Source organism: Propithecus coquereli, unplaced genomic scaffold, assembly GCF_000956105.1.
Source record: "Propithecus coquereli isolate 6110/MARCELLA unplaced genomic scaffold, Pcoq_1.0 Scaffold527, whole genome shotgun sequence".
Classification (NCBI taxonomy): Eukaryota; Metazoa; Chordata; class Mammalia; order Primates; family Indriidae; genus Propithecus; species Propithecus coquereli.
This window is the reverse complement of record NW_012151141.1, coordinates 1,007,216-1,027,198: the sequence shown is the minus strand read 5'-3', so window position 1 is coordinate 1,027,198 and position 19,983 is coordinate 1,007,216. Positions and strand designations below refer to the sequence as shown.

At 47.4% G+C, this 19,983-nt stretch overlaps 1 protein-coding gene across 1 annotated transcript; it reads right to left on the bottom strand.

The window, feature by feature from the left end:
• Positions 1 to 1,196: 1,196 nt before the first annotated feature.
• Positions 1,197 to 18,113, bottom strand: LOC105820435 (zinc finger protein 64 homolog, isoforms 3 and 4). The gene is made up of 5 exons (XM_012656916.1): positions 17,792 to 18,113; positions 12,333 to 12,482; positions 12,006 to 12,068; positions 5,206 to 5,457; positions 1,197 to 2,271 (listed from the first exon to the last, which is right to left on the bottom strand). Exons 1-5 carry the CDS (start codon positions 17,865 to 17,867, stop codon positions 1,562 to 1,564), a joined length of 1,251 nt encoding a protein of 416 aa, XP_012512370.1. The 5' UTR covers positions 17,868 to 18,113; the 3' UTR covers positions 1,197 to 1,561.
• Between the last annotated feature and the right edge of the window lie 1,870 nt (positions 18,114 to 19,983).

The window sequence follows — 19,983 nt, the reverse complement described above, 5'->3', positions numbered from 1 at the left end:
ACGCAGCTGTTAACAAAAATGCTTTCTTTAACAAAAATATCTTTCCTGTTTATCGGAAGAGCTTTAACACCAGAAGTACAAGGGACGTTTATGTGATTTCGATCTATGGGTTCCCACTTAAAAGGTCAACGACCCTTCAGTTTCTAGAACAGAAACACAGATAAGACTCATGACAGACAGCAGAAAAGTAACAATAGAATCTGTACAACAGCACCAGCCTTCAGTAACCACATACTGCTCTGATCAGAAACAATAGCTCCAAAGCAAAGCAATGATGGATTCCATCATGGGTCTCTGCCATCGTTTTAATCTTTTCTTCTTACAACAGAGATTCAACATGCCACCATTCACCCGCTGTAAAACTTAAATGAAGTCGTATTTGTCCAAACTATCATTAACAAAATAAGCTATGTACCTCTATTTCATAAGTGAGATATTCTCCTGCATATGGTCTATAAAAGTTTGTTTTCATATTTTCTCCTAGTTTATCAAGAAGAATGGATCTATTCGATGTTTCAAAAGCATAGATTTTTAGCCTGAGGGTACACAAGAATTTATATTTAAAAAAAGGCAGTATTTGAAAAAAAAGATGCCCAAGGACAGCAAACAAAGCAACTTGGATAAGATACATCAGATTCCATAGCCTCCTAAGCTTCAGTCAAGTACAGGGTCCATCTGTGAGACGGTTGGATTTTCAGTTGTTGGTTCCAACACCAAAGGCTGTCTGTGATGAAAAAGATGCTGGTCTGAGGCTGTCCCACACATCATATTCCAGAACCAAGCGCCCAGGGCTCCCTGGGCTTTTCTTCATGAATGAAAACATACCGGATCTTGAACTCTACAGTTCACAGTTACAGGCTGGGTTGGTGTTAGCTTGATCTTTGGCGCCACCTCCAGATCACACGGCATCTCATTCAGCTGCAGCACTAACTCACTAAGAAATCCCACGTGCACTGATAATGAAGTTACTGGATGGGGTGGGGGATGGAGAACCCCCCCCCATCACCTGTCTGTGGAGGAATGCAAAGACTTGAGTGTTCCTTCTACATCGTTCTATCAATACCATGAGTTTGCCTTTATTGTAAGACAACAGATAAGAAACCACACAAATGTGTAAGGCGAACACTCATAATGACCACCCAGGTTAAGGAATAGAACTCCTCCAGCCACCCCAGATCCTCTGCGTATCCCCTTCCCACTAGAGAGAAGTTTTAAGTTTTCTGTGTCATCTAACTGGTTTAATTCCATCAGGGATGGATCAGTTTTAAAATTGGAATCCATCACGAAGAAGCTACACACATGGGATAGAGTAGTGCTCAGTGGACCCCAGCTTTGAGCCACGAAGTCAGTTTGCTTAGATAATTCTTGGAGGGAAGACGGCAACGTGGAAAGTATCTCCATGGCATCGCTTTGTCCTCACACCACTGTCACCTCTGAGCCATGGCCCTGGAGGCTTTGAAGTTGCAGCAGCCCTGAGTCTGGCTCCATGGCCTTGCCCTGGAGGGCCGGGTAACAGCATTTGTCTGGAATCCCCAAGAGCTGACGATCCTCTCTGGCGGAGCTAGAGGTCCTGGCTGGGCTCCAGGGAGGCCTCGAGCTGCCCCACGGAGACCAGGGTGCCCAGCTGCCCGGAAGCGCTGCTTTCAGGTGGGAAGGTGACCAAGTCCGAGTTCTTGTTCTCACTCTGGTCACTGTGCTGCTTCTTATGGCACCTCAGAGAGTCGTCCCTGACAAAGGAGGCACCACAGGTCTCGCAGCGGAAGGCCCTCTGGGTCACTATCTTGGCCACGTGTTGAGAGCCGCTCTCTCTGGGCCCTTCCTTGCCCTGCGGGGCCCGGTTCTCCGTCTTGGCCTCGTCCCTGTGCACCTTGTCGATGTGCTTGGCCAGGCTGCTGGGCCGCTTTGTGTCGAAGCTGCAGAAGTCGCACTTGAAGGGACGGTCCTGGCAGTGGACCCTGCTGTGCACGCGCAGGGCGGCCGCGCTGGAGCAGGAGTAGCTGCACTCGGGACACTTCTCGGGGTGGTCGGCCTGATGCAGCCGGCTGTGCTCCAGGAGGTCGGCCCGGTCCCGGCCCTGGAAGGCACAGTGCAGACACTTGAAGGTGTGCTTGATGCGGATGTGCGACTTGAGGTTGGCTTTCATGGTGCAGCGGACGTCGCAGAACTCGCACTTGAAAGGCTTCTCCCCCGAGTGCACGATCATGTGCCTTTTCAAGTCCGAGCTGATTTTGAACTTGGCGCTACAGAGCCAGCACTGGAAGGGGGTGTCCCCTAGCAATGGAAGGTGTGTTTCCATTAGAGCAGGCAGGCAAAACAGATCCCCCCTCCCCAAACCATGTCAGCACACCCGGCCACAATGGGATGGTTGGGTCCTTCGAATTCTAACTACTTGCCATCTCCTAATAATGACAACACTTACTGCGGGTATTAACTCCCTCAATCCTCACAATCTTGTGAAAGGGTCTTATTACCCCCATTTTACAGATGGGACAAGTTAATCGACCTCGGTGAAACAGCAGGGATTTGAACCCAGCATCATGGCACCCAAGTCCACACTCTTGACATTGCAGTTTCAAATCTAAATTCTCATTTAACTTGACTTCTCAGAATTGAACATAGAAGAGGGGAGATTGAAGTTACACACAACTGTTCCAAATTAAGCTAAGACTTAGGAACATGATGATGATAGTGTTTAGTCTGTATTATGTCATTTTATTGGGTTGTATTATTAAAGTTTTAGTTTTATAACTATAGACTGAATTTATAAAATTAAAACCTGAATACGGCAGCAGGAGCTGGGGACGAGTGATGAAAAGCCACAGCCTCCTCTGATTTAGAGTCCCATTCCCTGGAGCCATTGCTAAGGGCTTTCAGCTGTCTTGGAGGCTGTTACTTTACACTTCAGTAGCTGAATATAAGTGAAGAATCTTATCCTGCACAGATCCCGTCCCCAGCCTCCGGCTGTGCTGGGACGGCTGTGTCTTCCTCTTCCTCTAATGCCGCCGTCTAAACTGGGCTACAGCCTCACATCTTAGTCCGTCGGCTTGAGAGGTTCTTTGAGGATTCTCTCCCTCTTTACACTTGACTTCCTCACTTGTTAGGAGTAGCTTTATTTTCACATTTAAGTTCAAAAAATCATTTCCATTCTGTCTTGTGAATTCCCAACTTTAGTTGTTTTTGGATCAACTTCAGAATCAAACTACAAATAATTTAAATTGTGAATGGAAATGTGACATTCAGCAGAGCCAAATACACACCACGATTATAACCACTGCCTATAGGGCCACTGTCACATCTGGGCCAGTGGATAGTATCACTACCAAAGTTTTTTTTGTTTTGTGGTTTTTTTTTTTTTTTTTTTTTTTGAGATAGGGTCTTGGTTCTGTTGCCCAGGCTGGAGTGCAGTGGCATCATCATAGCTCACTGCAGCTTTGAACTCCTGGGCTCAAGTGATTCTCCCGCCTCAGTTTCCCAAGTAGCTGAGACTACAGGTGCCTGCCCCCATGCTCAGCTACTTGGTCTCTTTTCTTACATGCTCACTTTGGGCCACATTTTATAGCTTGCTTCTTGGACTACATTTCTTGAATAAAGAACCTCACAATTTCAGAAGTCATTCAGTCATTTAATTATGTAACCTTTTATGTGGAATTTTTAAAATGAATTTTCTGAATTTGATGTAATTTTCTCTCTTCTGTACAAGTACCATCCTGATATTTCTCTTTGCTGCAATCCCAATTAGCTATATTCAGATAATGACACAAATATCTCATGCCAGATTTTTTTTCCCCTTCATTAATTTTCAAACTTCCACTAATATGGTGGTCGGGAGTAAATTCTTGAATCCTTTACTCAATCTTTCTATTGCGCTCATACTTGAGATAGTTTCACTGGGTATAGAATTCTCAGCTCAAAGTCACTTCCCAACTTGGAGGGCACTGTTCCACTGCTGTGGGAGCCAATACTACCCTTTCTGGGTACAGATCCCCTCTGCCAACTGCCTTCACCCTAATTGGCATCTTATGAGCCTTTTCATTCTCCTAGCCCCTTAGAATTATAGCATTTCTTATTTTATTTTATTCACTTCTGTTTTCTTTCCTTCTTAGACCCGGTGGTCAGAAACCAGAATTCCAGCTCCTTATTCTCAGTTCACTAACCCAATTTTTCTCCTAATCTCTGGGAAGTTTTATAGCCAGCAACCCTAGTTTTAATTCATACCTCTTTGTTCTACCTCTTCATAGAGCCCTACTTAGATGTAACACATCTGCCAGTGGGCGGACACCAATTAGAATGTAAAAATTCTTGTCTATTCCCCAAGTACCTCTGTTGCTTCAAAGATTTGTTATTTGTTAGACCTGGCTCATTTTATTTCACTCATTTCCTGCAAATAATTCATAATCCTTGGTTGATTATATTTAGGAAGAGTAGACTGGTTTGATTAGACAGATGCCATGGGTTTCACCTGCTACTGGGGTGGTTGGCAGTTTTGCCAAGAGGCTTTGGCTTCTCCCCCAAGCTTTGTGGTCTTGGCTGTCTACATGCCAGTCCCAAGTCCAGGGCCCTCAGGGCGCTCAGACATTGGCTGGGAGGGCTGGTTCCCAACTCTGTGGCTGCTCCTAATTTGCTGCTGGGACACAGCTTTGGGTATTCGATTTTAAATGTCAGCATATTCCTATCCGCTTGCCATCTTCCATGAATTCATTGAAAATTCTCATCTTATGAGCCTCCTTTATGAATATCCCAATCTCCATTTTTCTGTGTCTTGATGGGTTGGTCCTATCATTTCAGTGAGGTCCCACGAAGGGAAGTTTCTAGAACTAGAAGTTTGATTTACTATTACATTCAACTGGTTTTGCTACAGTTCTGAGGCCATGCAATCAGAATGTGGATTAAATCACTGGACCGCCTAGTTTACAGGTCAGATTATATGAGGCACATTCTTTGCTTCTTGCCTGCTGTGTTGGGTACCCATCCTCAGCTGGATTCCACGTAGTCAAACTATGAAATTATGACTGACAGATGGGTTTTATATTTTACTCAAAGCTTTTGTCCTGGCCAAAAAAAAAAAAACAAGCCTCACGATCATGGAAACTCCAAATTCCTTTACTTCTACCACACTGTCATTTAAGTTGCTTGTGTTTTAAGTGAACAAAGGTTAGGAAATTGGAGAAAGAATAAAGTACCGAGATTTCCAGGTCAGGGACTTACCCGTGTGGGATCGCAGGTGGACGGTGAGCTGGCTGGAGTTGCGGCTGGCGTAGGGGCAGAGCTGGCACTTGTATGGCCGCTCGTCAGAGTGGATCCGCAGGTGCTTCTTGAGGCTGCTGCTGTCCACGGCAGCGTAGTCACACAGGTGACACTTGTGTGGCTTCACACTGGTGTGGCACCGCATGTGCATGGTCAGGTTGTCCTTCCGGCTGAAGCACTTGTCACAGAACTCACACTTGTGCGGTTTGTCTCCTTCAAACACATAAGGATTCAGGGTTTTAAGGGTTTCTCAATCAAGACTACTAAAGAAACTTGACCAAGGTGACATCCTAGGCATATGATTCTGCTCCCTCCTCCTGTCCAGATACAGATGTGGAAAGATATTAAAAGTCTAAATCCTCATACTGAGAAACAGGGACAGGTGCCATTCATCGATGGCTCAGAAATTGAAGAATCCTAAGGGACATATTAAAGTCAGATGGATGGAGAAAATTATAGGCTAAACCCCATTTTGGAAAATTGGATTGGTTATAGATGTGTTCAAGATAAAGGGTGGCAGGTGCTGGCCTCTTAGAAGGTTTTCTGGCCACTGGTTGATGAATCAGAGAAGGTTCAGGTTAATCCCCCCTCTCTCTCCCACCAAACAGCAAGCAGCGTGGTATCTACCCCTCGGCTGTCAGTAAAGGAGGGTGCTGAGGTCAGAGAAAGAACGTAAGGGCCCGATGGCTAGAAAGCACCTGGGCCACTGAACCCCCTGCCCGAACATCCACCCGGCAGTGTGTTCTGTCACCACGTCCTCTGCACCATTCCCGTCAATTGCTGACTGTTAAGTAGAACTTTACCCCAGTAAATTTAGAAGACTCAATAAAATGGCTGGTGGTCCAGGAAGATGTAGAATTACAAAGTCTGAATCAAGAAACAGAAAACAGATTGATAATGTACGAATTATGTTAAGATCTACTCCTCGAGGTACATTGTTACTCCAACTAATGAAACACGATAGAAAGTGACAAGAGTTGCTGTTAAGAGCCAGCGTGTTGTTAGTCGCACTTGTTTCTCTTGCCCAAAGGTGCCCCACGACGTTCCAAGTCCGGAGTTTTTAATCTGGGGTCTGTGGATGAGATTTAAGGAGTCCAAGACCTTACATGGGAACTAATTGTGTTTTTATTCTTACCAGCTCTAACTTAGCACTGCTCCAACTATGAACGCAGGCAACGAACCACACTGACAGCGCCCGAGACCCTCGTCAGGAGACACAAGACGTGGTCGTGCCACATGACGCTGGCTGCAGTTCAAGCGTCGTGTATGTTTGTCACTTAACTTCACAATTCGGATAGTCAGTCAACACCAACCAGATCCTGACGTTAAAGGCAATGCTTCTCTCAATGCCACCCGCCTGCTGATCAGCCGGGGGTGGGGAGAGTCTCAAATGCAGATTCTGATCCAGCAGGCCTGGGGTGGGGCCTGGGATCCTGCATTTCTACCAAGCTTCCAGCCGATGACATTTCTGGTCTTTGTACCACACTGCGTAGCAAGGGATTAACGTATGAAAACATCACACACTTAACATTTTGATAGTTACATAAAAATGCAGTTTTAAAAAAAATATGTCTCGTGACATCTGAAAAAACATTGAGGTGGGGGTCCATAGACTTTCCAAAATTGCCAGAAGTTCATGGCAGATAATAGGTCAAGAACACCTTCTTGTGGCTGTTCCAGACAGAAACGGGTCCAGGCTGGGTCCCGGAGAGAAGGCCACAAAGTGCTGAGCATAACCGCTGGGGGATGCTGGTATAAACCCAGCTGTTTTCAGTTGTCACTGAGCTTGATGTTGCTAACTCAGCCTAATCTATGCCCTCTCCTCGTGCTCCCAAGGAAAAAAATCACAAGCAGAAGATCCCGGGCAAGTTCTATCACAGTTTAATTTTTTTTTTTAAAGTTAAAAAAAAAAAAAAAAAAAAAGACGAAGTCTGACTATATCGCCCAGGCTGAAGCGCAGTGGCTATTCGCAGGCACGATCATCGCACAATGAAGTCTTGAACTCCTGGCCCTCGACTCCTCCCACTCCAGGTGTACGCCCCTGTGCCTGGTTCTATCAGCTTTTAAGAAAAAGTGTTGCCATGGTCAACAGTTTAATAGCGTAGAAAAAGATTTGAAAACGCCTCTCCTCACTTTATAATAGATACCCGATACCAGCGCCAAGGGAAGGAATACAAAGTGGGATTAAAAAATACGAGCATGAAGTCAACTTCCTTTATGAGGCTAAATAAATGCTGCAGGACCATCTTAAAATGGTAAAATATTTGAAATTCAATGATCATCCTTAACAACCCCCACCCTTACCCCCCAGAAAAAATCCTCAGGTTAGGAATAAGAATAAACTTTAACATGGCAAGTGATCTCGATGACAAGAGTCAGGGGGGATTCTAATCCTACATGATAGTATTTAAAGAAAAGCATTTCCATTACAATGAATACGAACTAGTTGGTTTCCTTTCTCTGTTACTCTTCAGTTGGAACTGAAGCACCAAAGCCAAGGCACTAGAGATCAAGTATAAGGACAGAAAGAAATCTCATTTCCATAGGTTAGTTGACCTGGGCAATCCACAAGAACCAGCTTGAACTATCAGAATAAACGAGAGGCAGCAAAGGGCCTGGAGATCACACCAAACTCATGTTTAGATAGTTTTGCAACCTGTCAGCACTCTAAAGTTTATGTCCCCCTTCCACATCCCTGATCTGTCTTCTCCCTAAAAATAACCAAGTTTTTCTCTGCATTGGGAGGTGAGGAAGGAGGGCGATGGTTAAATTAACAGTGATATTAATACATGGTATTCTGTGATTCATGATTTTAAGTGTGTACTTTTCAGCCAGCTTGATGAGGAAAATATAGTATTTGTGTCTGATTTTCACTTCGTTGCTTACGGACTTTTCATGTGACTAATATTTATCATCTTTCTTAGTTGACTGCCTGTCCATATCCTTTTCCACTGCAGTTAGTTGTCTTTGATTTGTAGAAATCTTTATGGATTCTGCATATTAATTCCATCCTATGCTACACATTTCTCGTGGGACACTTGTTTTAACTTTTTAACGGTGTCTTGTTATCCACAGTTTTAACTTTGATTTAATGACATTTAACCGATATTCCTCCTCTGTGGTTTGCCTGTCTGCCTACACCGACCATGTGTTTGTCCTACATTTCCCGGTAGTTACAGACTAACGATTAACTCAGTGTATTGGAATTTGTGAAGGGCGGGGTGACGGACTAATTCGAGTCCCACGAGACAGCCAGAGACGTCTAACTCATCCCAGCATTGCATTCGTCCACCCGTTCCCGTTGGCTTGCGGTGCCCACCTGGGGCAGGTGAGTTTACACACACGCATGGGTCTGTTTCCACACTCCGTCTTTGCCAGTTCCCGTGTCACACTGAGTTACAGCTCTATGGTATTTTAGTTGCTAACAAAGCAAAAGGTCTTGTTGCCTAAGACTTTAGCTACTTTTGTGCCTTCTCTTTCAGATGAGTTTTATCATCCGGACAGCCGGAGCCATAGTAGTGTAGAAGTAGAGGTGGCAAAGGGAACTCACTCTGTCACTGCAAATCCAAATTTATTCCTTTTTTACTGAAGTCATTAAAAACTTCAAAGAACACCATATACAGAATTTAAATTGTTTTGAAACCCTTTCTCCAGAAATTACTGCTGTTAACGTCGCCGTTCTAAGACTTTATACGGGAAACAGAAGTAAAGCATTTTCTACCCTGCTCTTTCTCATTCTACCGCCCACCCCATTTCTGTCATGTTTGAGAATTAGCTTTTCTTCCTCCAGGACAAACTGCCGTTTAAAGGTATTAAAAAGCAGCAACTTTAGGATAAAAGTAATAAAAATAAGAACCAATCCAAGTTCAAGGCCTGTTTTTCCAAGGCTTCTGATGTGATCATAACCCAGCTTTATGCATTCACAACCCCCCTCCCCCCTTCTCCCAAATAAGTCCTCGGTGAGCCTGCAGACCAGGCACACGGGAGCTCCAGTTCTTAGCCACTTTTGTAAGTGCTGTACACCCTCCTGCTGTATTTGTCAAACCTGGTTCTCCAAGTGCAGTTGGTAAATGCCTGGGAGTCCCCAAAACTCTTCTGGTTGTGTCTGTGGTCAAAGCCATTCTAATGATACTAAAAAATGATTTGCCTCTGTCCCTGTTGACATTGGCGCTCACATAGGAGCAGTGGTGGGAGGCACTGCTGGAGCCTTAGCACAGATCGAGGCGGTGGCACCAGCTCTCCCAGTAGTCTCTCTCCACTGCCATGTGCTCCCAGAGAAAACAGCCAGGTCCATTTAGGAAAATCTTGGATGAAGTGGTAAAACTAGAACTGATTAAATCGCTCCCCCTGAATAAGCCTTTTTAATGTTCTATGTGACAGAACAGGAAGTACACTTAAGGTATTTCTGCTGCAAACCAAAGTACATTGGTTGTCTCGAAAGGACACTTGAGCGACAGTTGTATTGCAAGTGGAACTAGATCTCCCCCTAAGCAGTTTTTTTTTGTTTTTTTGTTTTTTTAAAAAGAGGCAGTGGGTGGGGGTCTCCCTGTGTTGTCCAGGCTAGACTCAAACTCCTGGACTTAAATGATTGTCCCGCCTCAGCCTCCCAGGTAGCTGGGACTATAGGCTCTGTGAAACGTCATTTGACTTGAAATAAGATAAACTATGGCTTTTTCAGATTTAGTATTTGGCAGACAGTCTTCAATGAATGAGGTGAGCCTGCTATCTCAAGGAAAATTACCGAGAGTGTCATAATGACAACATTTGGGCTCTAGTGACAGAATTTCAGAAGACACGTCTGCTATCCAGTTCAGGACTTCCCAGTACTTAGACTTTTTTAGTGAGATAGATATTAATGAAAGTGACTTTTCTTGTGGCATAATGAGATGGGTCAACGTTTAGAAGAATTCGTATCGGTAAATCAGTATTTTCCAAGTGACTAATGCACAATGTGACAAAATTAAACATGGGTAAGATTCATTCAAAGGGCAAACTAGACCAATGGATTTAACAGTTTGAAAGATTTATTGACATGGTTGCAGATTCCATACAGCAACTAATCTTTAAGAAGCTACCATATGTTGCATTTTGGTATAGTATTAAGTAAAAAACAATTACCTGAAAATGCTATCAAAATACCCCTCCATTTTCAATCATATGTGAGAGGCCAGGTTCTCTTTACTTGTCAACCAAAAACATATCTCAATGGACTGTATACAGGAACAGGTGTGAACACCCAGCTGCCCACTGAGCCAGGCCTAAGGATTTGCAAGTGTATGAACAATGCCATTTCTCACTATATTTTTTGCTTTAGAAAATAGTTGCTTTTCATTAAAATGTTACTATGTCATGAGTTTACTGTTATTTTTAGACGAACAAAGTTTTAATTCCAAATAACAGTAACTATGATAGAGCACGAACTCTTTGGGAAGATCTTCAATTTTTAAGTGTAAAAGATCCCAAAATTGTCCTTTCAGGACCACTGTTGTACCTATCAGGCAAGGTAGTCCAGCTCAAGCCTTAAATGATCACCTGCACACACATCGCCAGCCCTGCCTCCCACACGTAACTGGCTCAGAGATACCATTTGGCCCTATACATTTCTCCCCTTTTCCCTTGGTAATGGAACCTTCTTTGTAGTTGGGCACATGGCCACACAGAAGACTTCGTTTTCCCAGCCTTCACTTCCACAGCTATGGGTGGCCATGTGACTAAGTTCTGGCCCAATGGGCATGAGCCCAAGTGATGTGAGTGACTTCCAGGATGTGCCTTTAAGGTGGCAGGAAGCCATCTTTGGACAGGCTGATGAGTGCTGCACCCTTGGGACGGCAGCGCAACACAAGAGCCCAGGTCCCTGCAATCATGGAGCTGCCGTACCAGCCTGCACCACTCGTGCCTGCACCATCACAGGACAGAAGCAGTTGGGTTTTAAGCCATCACTGCTTGGGTACCACTATTCTACTAGTTACAAGGATGCTACTTCCGTGTCATACATAGCCCGAGGGAGGGGTGCTGAGAGCTCCCCAGGCCCCACTTCTTGTTCCCCACTGGTTAAGAGATTCGGGGAACTGGAGCAGCTGCCTTGGACCCTGCTGGCAGAGCCCTCTGACCAGCTGTAGACTATTTGTTTCTGAAGTTGTACCGGAGAAATAGACGCGATTACGTTTAAGCCACTGAGTTTGGTTTCTGTGAAAACAAACCAATATCCTTGCTCACGCGGGCAAGTAGAGAGTTTATACTATAGACTAAGGCTTGGCAACATTTTACAAAGGTCTGGGTGTTTTAGGCTTTGTGCACCCCATACAGTCCGTGTAGCAACTATGCAACTCTGCCATCAGGGCACCAGGTCAGCCCCAGACAATAGGTAAACAAAGGCACGTGACAGCAGGCTGCGGTCGGCCCACGGGCCACAGTTTGCAGACTATAGGATCGGGCATAGGTCAGGGCATTCCTTGCTTCCGCATATCTTATTTCTCTCTTCTCAGCAGCCGGTTGCCCTAAAAAAAGGCACCTTTAGAGGAAGCAACTTTATTGCTCTTCTCTAAGGTTCCTGTGGCTACAGGCCTCTCTGTAGCTCATCCTCTGTCAACCTCTTCATTTCATACCCCTTTGGCCCTCCCCCAAGCCCGTTCCACTAGACTAAGTTCCATGGGGCAGAGCAGGCAGAGACTGTCCTGCTCAGCACTATATACCTAGCACTTAATTCATACCTGTCTCCTTGTTTTCTTACTGAACCGTTGAGCAAGTGAATGCATACCTACCCGTGTGGATTCTTAGATGGCGGTCCAAATCTTTCATGCCATGAACGGTTTTGAAGTGGCAACCTAGAAGAGAAGAAAATACAGCTCTTCTTAAAACATAGCCTCAAAGTGGAAGCTACTATGAACCTGTTGTTCTGGTGAGTCACACACTGAGCTCTGGAAGCTACACGACTCTCAGGACGCACAGGGAAGGTGTGTGTGCTAACGTAGATGCCCACGTGTTGTGAACACAAGAGTAACGTGAGGATTCAGTGAGGCAATTCATGCAGAGCTTGCAAACGGTGCTTTTCACAGAGAAGGGGCTCAGTGCATTGTTTTATTTTTTACCTGGATAGCAACAGTTGAATGTCCTCTCTCCCAGGGTGGCTGTCTGTTCCCTCGTCTCTGAGGGAAGGGCAATGACAGAGACCTTCTCAGTGTCGCTGCTTTCAGCAGAGAGGCTGGTTGCTTTGGGGACATCGTTACCTAGCTCTGATGCTGAAATTGAAAATGAAGTTTTAGTTTCTCAAATATAACCACCATGGTAAGTCTAGACTGTAGTAGATTTGGGCTTATTTCACCTCCTTTTGTCACTTCTCTAAGAAGTTTAAAAAAAAAAAAAGCCCCATAACATTCTAGTCTTGCAAAGTCTTCATCTTCCAAGTACAACTTCCAGGAAATACAGGGGACAGAAAAACATGGTAACACAACAGGGAAACTACTGGCAAAATCGAGACTAAAAAACTTCACAACGTTTGAATGCTTCTCAAACAACATGAAGACAGGTTTTTCCAAACAACTTCTGATCCATCCCAGGCTAATACTTTTGTAAAATACAATAAACATCAATTAGGAGAAAAGTAAAATAACATACACAAAAAAGCCCAAACATTAAATACAACAGAAAACTGGATGCCATGGCAATGTCAAATTGCTATTTTTTCTTTCCCCAATGCTTACTCTCAATTTTTGATTTGTTTTGCCTCAACTCGGCAAAAAGGTCACAGACCACACATCACTGATCTCCAGGATAAAACACAGTTGTTTCAACAAATAACTTGAAAGATGGAGGAGAAAACCAGAGACTGAGATTTGAGAGGGGGTCTGTAATATTGGGACCTTACTCAGCTCCTGATTTAAACACATCGTAAAAACCATTTGGGACAATGGGAAGCATGTTTGCTCAAACCAGAAGTGTGATATAAGGGTTTCTTATTTTTTCATATGAAAATAAGAGTTTTTAAAGAGTATTCTCATGGCTTAGGGATGGTTGTTGAAATAGCAACAAGTTGTATGAAGTGTTTTTCTTCAAAATAACCCAGCGCAGGGGAATAGTTTGGATAACGAGAAACACCATTGGCCATGTGCAGTTAGTTGCAGTTGGGCAATAGTTCACTATGTCATTCCCCTTTAGGGGGGCTGAACCATGTGAAATTGCTATTTTTGTCAGCCAAAATGGTCAAATAACTTCATATTTCAATCTAATACATGGGCTTCAAAATCTTGTTTGAAGCAGAGTCTCACTCTGTTGCCCTGGGTAGAGTGCAAATGGTGTCATGGTGGCTCACTGCAGCCCCAGACTCCTGGGCTCAAGCGATCCTTCTGCCTCAGCCTCCCGAGTAGTGCGGACTACAGGCAAGTGCTATGACGCCTAGCTTATTTTTCTATTTTTAGTAGAGACTGGATCTCATCTTGGTCAGGCTGGTCTCGAATTCCTGAGCTCAAGCAATCCTCCTGCCTTGGCCTCCCAGAGTACTAGGATTACAAGCATGAGCTACCATGCTAGGCCGGCTTCAAAATTTCTATAGCAGAGACTAAACATGCCTAAAAGATTCTAAAGTGCCTCACCCCAAATACTTAAATCCAAGAGAAAAAAGGTGCTATGACTAAAGTCTTAGAGATAATTGACTAGTTTATGAATTAGAGGCCAAGGTCTGGGACTTTTTTGGCCCTAGATCGTAAGAGGTAGATTCTATCCTTGTTGAAATGTTCGTAGGGGGTAAAGAAATCTTGCCATGAGAAGTTGTAGAGCACCTTGGTGAGAGCTTCAGTTCTAGGCAGAGGGTCTGCTCAGTTAATGTGCTAGCTGTGTGACTCCTGGCAAGCTGCTCAACCTTTCTGAGCAGTTTACTCATCAGTAAGAGGGGGGATAATTTATGTGCCTCAGTTGTGGTTAAGGGAGATGAAGTAAATTCTCAGTACAGTGCCCGGTCTGAGTTGAGTAAGTGCTTGTAACTACATAGCTTCAGATGTCCCAATTGGGTAGAGCTGTAGATGTCACACCCAAGTAGTCGTGGTGATTAAAACCCCTTAACGTGACCTAGTCCAATGTCTTTCAACCGGGAGCCATTTTGCCCTCAGAGGAAATTTGGCAATACCTGGGGACATTTGACTGTCATGATCCTGTTTGTACTCATGGGCGTGATAGTGGCAACTGGTGTGTAGAGGCCAGTAGGCGACTAAGTATGCGATGGCATACAGGACAGCCCCCATAAGAATGAAGTATGTGGCCCCCTATGTCTCAGTGCCAGGGTTGAGAGAGCCTGCACCAGTCCTATTCCCAATGTTCTTTCCCCCCATGCAATCCTGACATCACCTATGTCCCAATCACCTAAGTCATGGGTTAGGTAGTTTCCCAGGCCTTAGCCCAGACTCGCTGGAGACTTGGAGCGGGGGTGGGTAGATCCCAGGGACCTGCATTTTTAAAGCACTTGCTGGGTGATTGTCACATTACTCTAGATCCTTGCTACTCAAAGGGTGGTCCCCAGGGTACCAGCATTGCCTGGGAGTTTGTTAGAAATGCAGAGTCTCAGGCCTCACCCCAGACCTGCAGAGTCAGTCTGTGCTTTCACAAGACCCCCAGGCGATTCCTGTGAACATTAAGGTCTGAGAAGCACAACCCGCAGCCAGTGGTTCCCAAACACGTGTGCATCAGAATCAGCTAGATGGCTTATTACAAAGGCAAGCGGCCGGGGTGCTCCTCTAGAGTTCCTGATTCAGTAGGTCTGGGGTAGAGCCAGTGACTTTTCACTTCTAATGCGTTCTGTTGATGCTGCTGCTGCTCTGTGCAAAAGGAAGAAACTGGCCCAGGGGATTGCCTAAGGTGGCAGGGCTGGAAATTTGCAGCTGGTTAGAACCCACACTTGCCAAAACTGCAGCCCATTGCCGTGCCCCTGGGGGCAAGACACAAACAAAGCCTTATACCACTCCGCAATTCACACAGTAAGAGAGAAAACAAACCCCAAGGTTTTTAATTCCACAGAAGCCAAGCAAGACTAGAGTCTAAATGAGGTTGTATAAACAGTGGTTGAAGGAACCAAAGGGGAAGCCAGGTGCTAAGTTTCAAATTTCAGTTCTACCACGTATTAGCTGTGTGTCCCGGGTAAGTTACAACTGCTGTGCCTCAGTTTCCGCATCTGTAAGAAATGGGTATTATGGCCTCTTCCTCATAGGCTAAGATGAAGATTAAGTTCTTTAGCAGATGTGAAAGAACCTTGTGCACAAGTCAGCACCATGTAAGTGTTATTAGTGTCATCCACTGATGTACACACAAAACGACCAGATTCTCACGGGAAGGGAAATGTTTTTGATGCAAACAGGCAAAAGGAAGACCCGTGGGTTAAAGCTATCAGAATGGCACCAGACACTGAAGACCATCGAGGTAGAGCTTGTGATGTGAGGGGCCTCACATCTTCTTTCACCTTTGGACATACAGGAAGCCAAGAAAGGTCTGAAGCCCACACTCAGAAAGGTAGAGCTGGGGGAGAGACTCTGAGTGTGAAGCGGGGGTGGGCCACATCTGACAGTCAGAAACCAACTAGGTTCAGGACAGTGAGCATTTTAACTCCTTGAGAAAGGGCTGGGGTTTCCAGGGTAAGGTCGTCTTCCTGGTGGTAATTTTCCTGCTGATGGGAAGTCCACCGATTAACCTTTTTCATTATGTTTTCCTCCAAGAAACAATCTACTTGAGTTGGAAAGCCACTTGTAAATTAAGAGCGGCCCAACCTTACAATAAAGGTGGCTCCTCGCTCGGTATCACAGACCTGAGATGCTAGGATAAGACATCGGTTGGAAGACTGCTTTTCCTCCAAAGCAGCACCTGGGGTTGAGGCACAGTACTGGGCGGGCATGGTTTACGTTCTGCTCCCACAGGGAGGCGTACCCCAGAAGGCCAACACCCTCCCTATACCCCGCGACACTGGGCACGATTCCAGAAGGCGCCTCCAAGCGCTGTCATCAAGAATAAGCAGTTTAGTGTGCACACTTTGCACTCCAGCCCTTGGTTATCCAACATTTGCTCTATAAGCGCTTTCCCCAAAACATTCAGCATCCTTAGTACTCCCCGACCCGACACCCCCTTTACGCAGAGGCTCAGCTAAAGCCCCACCCCTCACCCGGGAGGGTCGCATAGCTCCAACCCGCCTACCCCCATTCTAGGCCGCGGGCACAGCGGGGGTCTAGTACTTCAGTTATGGTAGTTCCATCCAAACGGGATTTCTAAATATGGACTATTCGTTTAGGAGAGCCTTCGTTAAACGACTCCCACGTCCCCCGCAGGAAGGCGTGATCAAAGCCCACCGGGCTGTCCTGAAGTTGGCTCCAAAGAGACACAGACACATCTCCCCCCGCCCCCCAAGAAGGTGTGAGCCTCCTCGGAGAGGGGACCCCACACTACCCCCGCCCTTTTCGTTCCCGGGAAACTTCGGGGGAGGGGGGGGAGGCCCGTTTAAACCCCTTTTCCCCCCTTCCTTTAGGGAAAGGTTTTCGGTTACCCCCGGGGGTTGGGGGAGGGCAGGGGGAAGAGAAAGCAGGAACCTGCCCTGTCTTAATCACAGCAAGATAAGAAGAAGGGGAAGCGCCTTAGACATGCTGATTCCCCAGCCCCACCCCCGAGACTCCATCAGGGTGTGTGCCCGAGGGTGACAGAGGAATTCGGCTGATTAGAAAAGCTCCCCTCCCGCAGGCTCTCCGGAGGCGGAGGATCCCGGGACCACAGGGTGAGAAGTGCTGCCCTGGGGTTAGGGTAGCCGAGGGTCTCGCAGCCGCGTCCCGACCCCCTTCAGCCTGTGTCCACGAGACAGCGAGGGGACCTGCAGAGCCCGACCGTGTCACTACCGCCCCCCCCACCAGCCCCCACCTCACTGAGATGCAGAGTCCTCATTCAGGCTCCCCGGACCCCCCCCTTCCGCCGCTCCCATCACCTCTCGGACCTCCCCGACTTCCTCCAGGCTCCAGCCGCGCGGACGCCGGAGCCTCCGCGCCCGCGCTCCCTCCGCCCGGGACGTCCCTCCCCCGCTACCTCCGCGGCTCCAGCTGTCCCCCTCACATCCTCCGGGTCCCTCTTCCGAGGTCCTCTCCTCGTGAGGTCCCCTCTGGACTCCATTTGAAACGTGCCCCCACCCTGGCCAGGGCGCCCGGCTTTCAGGGGCGCAGCCGAAGCCAGGGCCACCGAGGCCGGAGATTCGGGGTCCGCGCACCCCGAAGACCGTCTCCGAGGGGGCCTGAGAGCACCTTTCCAGCCTGGTTAGGAGGCGAACTGTCGTTGACTAGCGCTTGGGGGAGTGGCTGGAGAAACCCACGCTGGGAGGGGCACGGTTCACCCGAGAAGGGTGGAATTTACAAGGGGGTGTAATTCACAAAGGCGCGGGGGGCGGCGAGGCGCCCAGGTCAGAGTCCCCAGGACTCAAGTCGGAAGCTTCCGCCACCCATCCAGGCCCTCTTCCCCGTCCCTGTAACCCGCTCGAGTCCGAGGAACGTCCGAGAAGCTGTCCCCAGACCCCGGGCGGGGCATCCGCTGCGCTACTCACCGGGCTCCCCCGCCACCTGCGGGGCCGCCTCCGCCAGCTCGAGGTGCTGGGGCTTGGCCTGCTTGCGCCGCGACATGGCGTGGGGACGGCTACCGGGCGAGTCCCTAGGAGTGGCCTACTTCACAAGACGGTTTCCCGGAGTTCGGAAATTACCCCCCTTCGGCGGGAGCGCGCATGTCGCGGCGCTTCTGCTCATCAGCCCGGCGGGGCGATTTGTCAACAGTCCTGACGGCTGATTGGCCTGGAGCCAGGACCCCGGGGGTCCCGGGGACTGACTGCCGGGCTCCGGGCAGCCCGCTCCACCTGGGAGCTCGTTAGAAATGCAGACTCTCGGGCCCCACCCCGGACCCGCCGCATCAGAATCTGCATTTTAACGAGACCCCCCCCAGGTGATTCGCATGCACATTAAAGTTTGAGAAACCGTGTCTGCATTTTAACGAGATCCCCAGGTGATTCGTTCGCCCATTAAAAATTCAGAAGCACAGCTCTCCTCCAACTTTAATGCGAGCACGAGTCACTGGGGAGCTCGTTAAAATGCAGATTCTGACTCAGTGGGTCTGGGGTGGGGCCCGAGCTTCGGTATTTCTAACGAGCTCCCAGGTGGGGCTGTGGCGGCGGCGGCTACGCGGCCCGCGCGTTTAGTATTCGCGCTTAATTGGTCTGCGCGGGGACCTGGGCCTTGGTATATGTTTTTAAAAAGCTCCCCGGGTTAGTCTGATGTGCATTCAAGGTTGAGAAAGCACGACCTCCACTCGTGCTTCTCAACCTTGGCTGCACATTCAAATTTAAAATTTAAATAAGACCAGAGTGTTTCTAGTTGCAGGAACCGCTGCTCCGGGAGGGGCCGGGTGAAAATGCAGGTTCGGGAACGTGTATTTTTATGCAGCTCGTCCGGCTCCCGCCCGGCGGCTGCGCACCGAGTCCAGGACCACACAGGAGAGGCCAGTGGGGCCAACCGGGGCGCCGGGCCCGCCCAGCAGGGGACTGAGCCGAGGTCCTGGGGGGCTGAGCTAATTGGCGTTCGTGCTCAGACTGGCTGGGACCTCGATGAGACCCAAGGGGGACCCCTCCTTGCACCACATGAACGACATCCAACAGGGAGCGAGAGAGCCACTTACGTCCCCGGGTGTTTACTTGCTTCGAATTGGGGAGTTATTTAAGACGGGGCTGCGCCCCAAGCCTGCCCGAACCTGAGAATCACGTGGGAGCTTGTCAAGAAAGACCCGGCCAGGCTCTGCTCTGCATCCTTGGGGCGGGGCCCGAGAATCTGTATTTTCCCGGCGCCGCGGGACAGTTCTGCAGGTTGGAGGAAGACCACTTGCGCGGGCCCTGTGGGGCTCAGCAGCGTCCGAGATACGACTTTCTGCGAGATGACGGTGGGCAGACCCCGGGGCAGGGCCTGCGAGAAGAACGTTTTTACTGAATTGTTTACGTTTCTCAAAAGCTGATGGGTTTTCTTCAAATGTCCCGTTGATTTTCAGGTTCTAAATCAACTTAGGGATGTCTGTGTAATGCTGGTTGAAGTCACTTGAGGTTAAATCTCCGAGACTTTAAAAATTGTTTAAAATAATTTTTTAAAGTTTTCTTTGGGGAGTGTGTCTAGCTACATATATTTGTAAGGACGTTTGAAAATACACGTGTTCATGTTTATTGCGTCTCCATTTGAGAAAGATACAGTTTAAACTGGGGACAGTGGTTGCTTCTGGGAAAGCTGAAAGCCGGGATGCAAAAGAGGGTCGCGGGTGGGAGACATCGGACAACCCTTTATACTGCTGGGGTGTGTGTATCACTTCACCCCCGGTGTATACAATGGGAGTAATCAATTCTTAGCACGTGATGGCATTATCATTACCGATCTGTTGTTAGCCTGCATTGGCTGGGTTGTTTGCTTCCAGATTTAAATAATAAGAACCAGAGAACCTACCCCCTCAAAACTAGGACCTTAACCACAACCTACATCTCTCCCGATGTCCCCTCCCCACCTTTCCCCCACCCCAATTTAATAACCATCAACCTGAATCCTACATACTTCATTCCTTTGCTTTTTGTCTTCATAAGTCTTACTGCACTTCCATGTAGTCCTAAAAATATATACAATTTTAATTTTTAAAGCAAAAGAGTATGGAATCTCCCAGGAATTACTTTTTTCCCCATTTAATATTATTTGCTAAGATCATCCTAATTGCTGTCAT

What these genes read in the sequence shown, in the direction of transcription:
- LOC105820435 (XM_012656916.1), bottom strand. Translation starts at nt 17,867, where the DNA reads ATGTCGCGGCGCAAGCAGGCCAAGCCCCAGCACCTCGAGCTGGCGGAG. An exon ending in GCAGGTGGCGGGGGAGCCCG is followed by an intron (nt 12,483 to 17,791) that starts GTGAGTAGCGCA and finishes TTTCAATTTCAG; the next exon opens with CATCAGAGCTAGGTAACGAT. An exon ending in CCATCTAAGAATCCACACGG is followed by an intron (nt 5,458 to 12,005) that starts GTAGGTATGCAT and finishes ATGTGTTTGAAG; the next exon opens with GAGACAAACCGCACAAGTGT.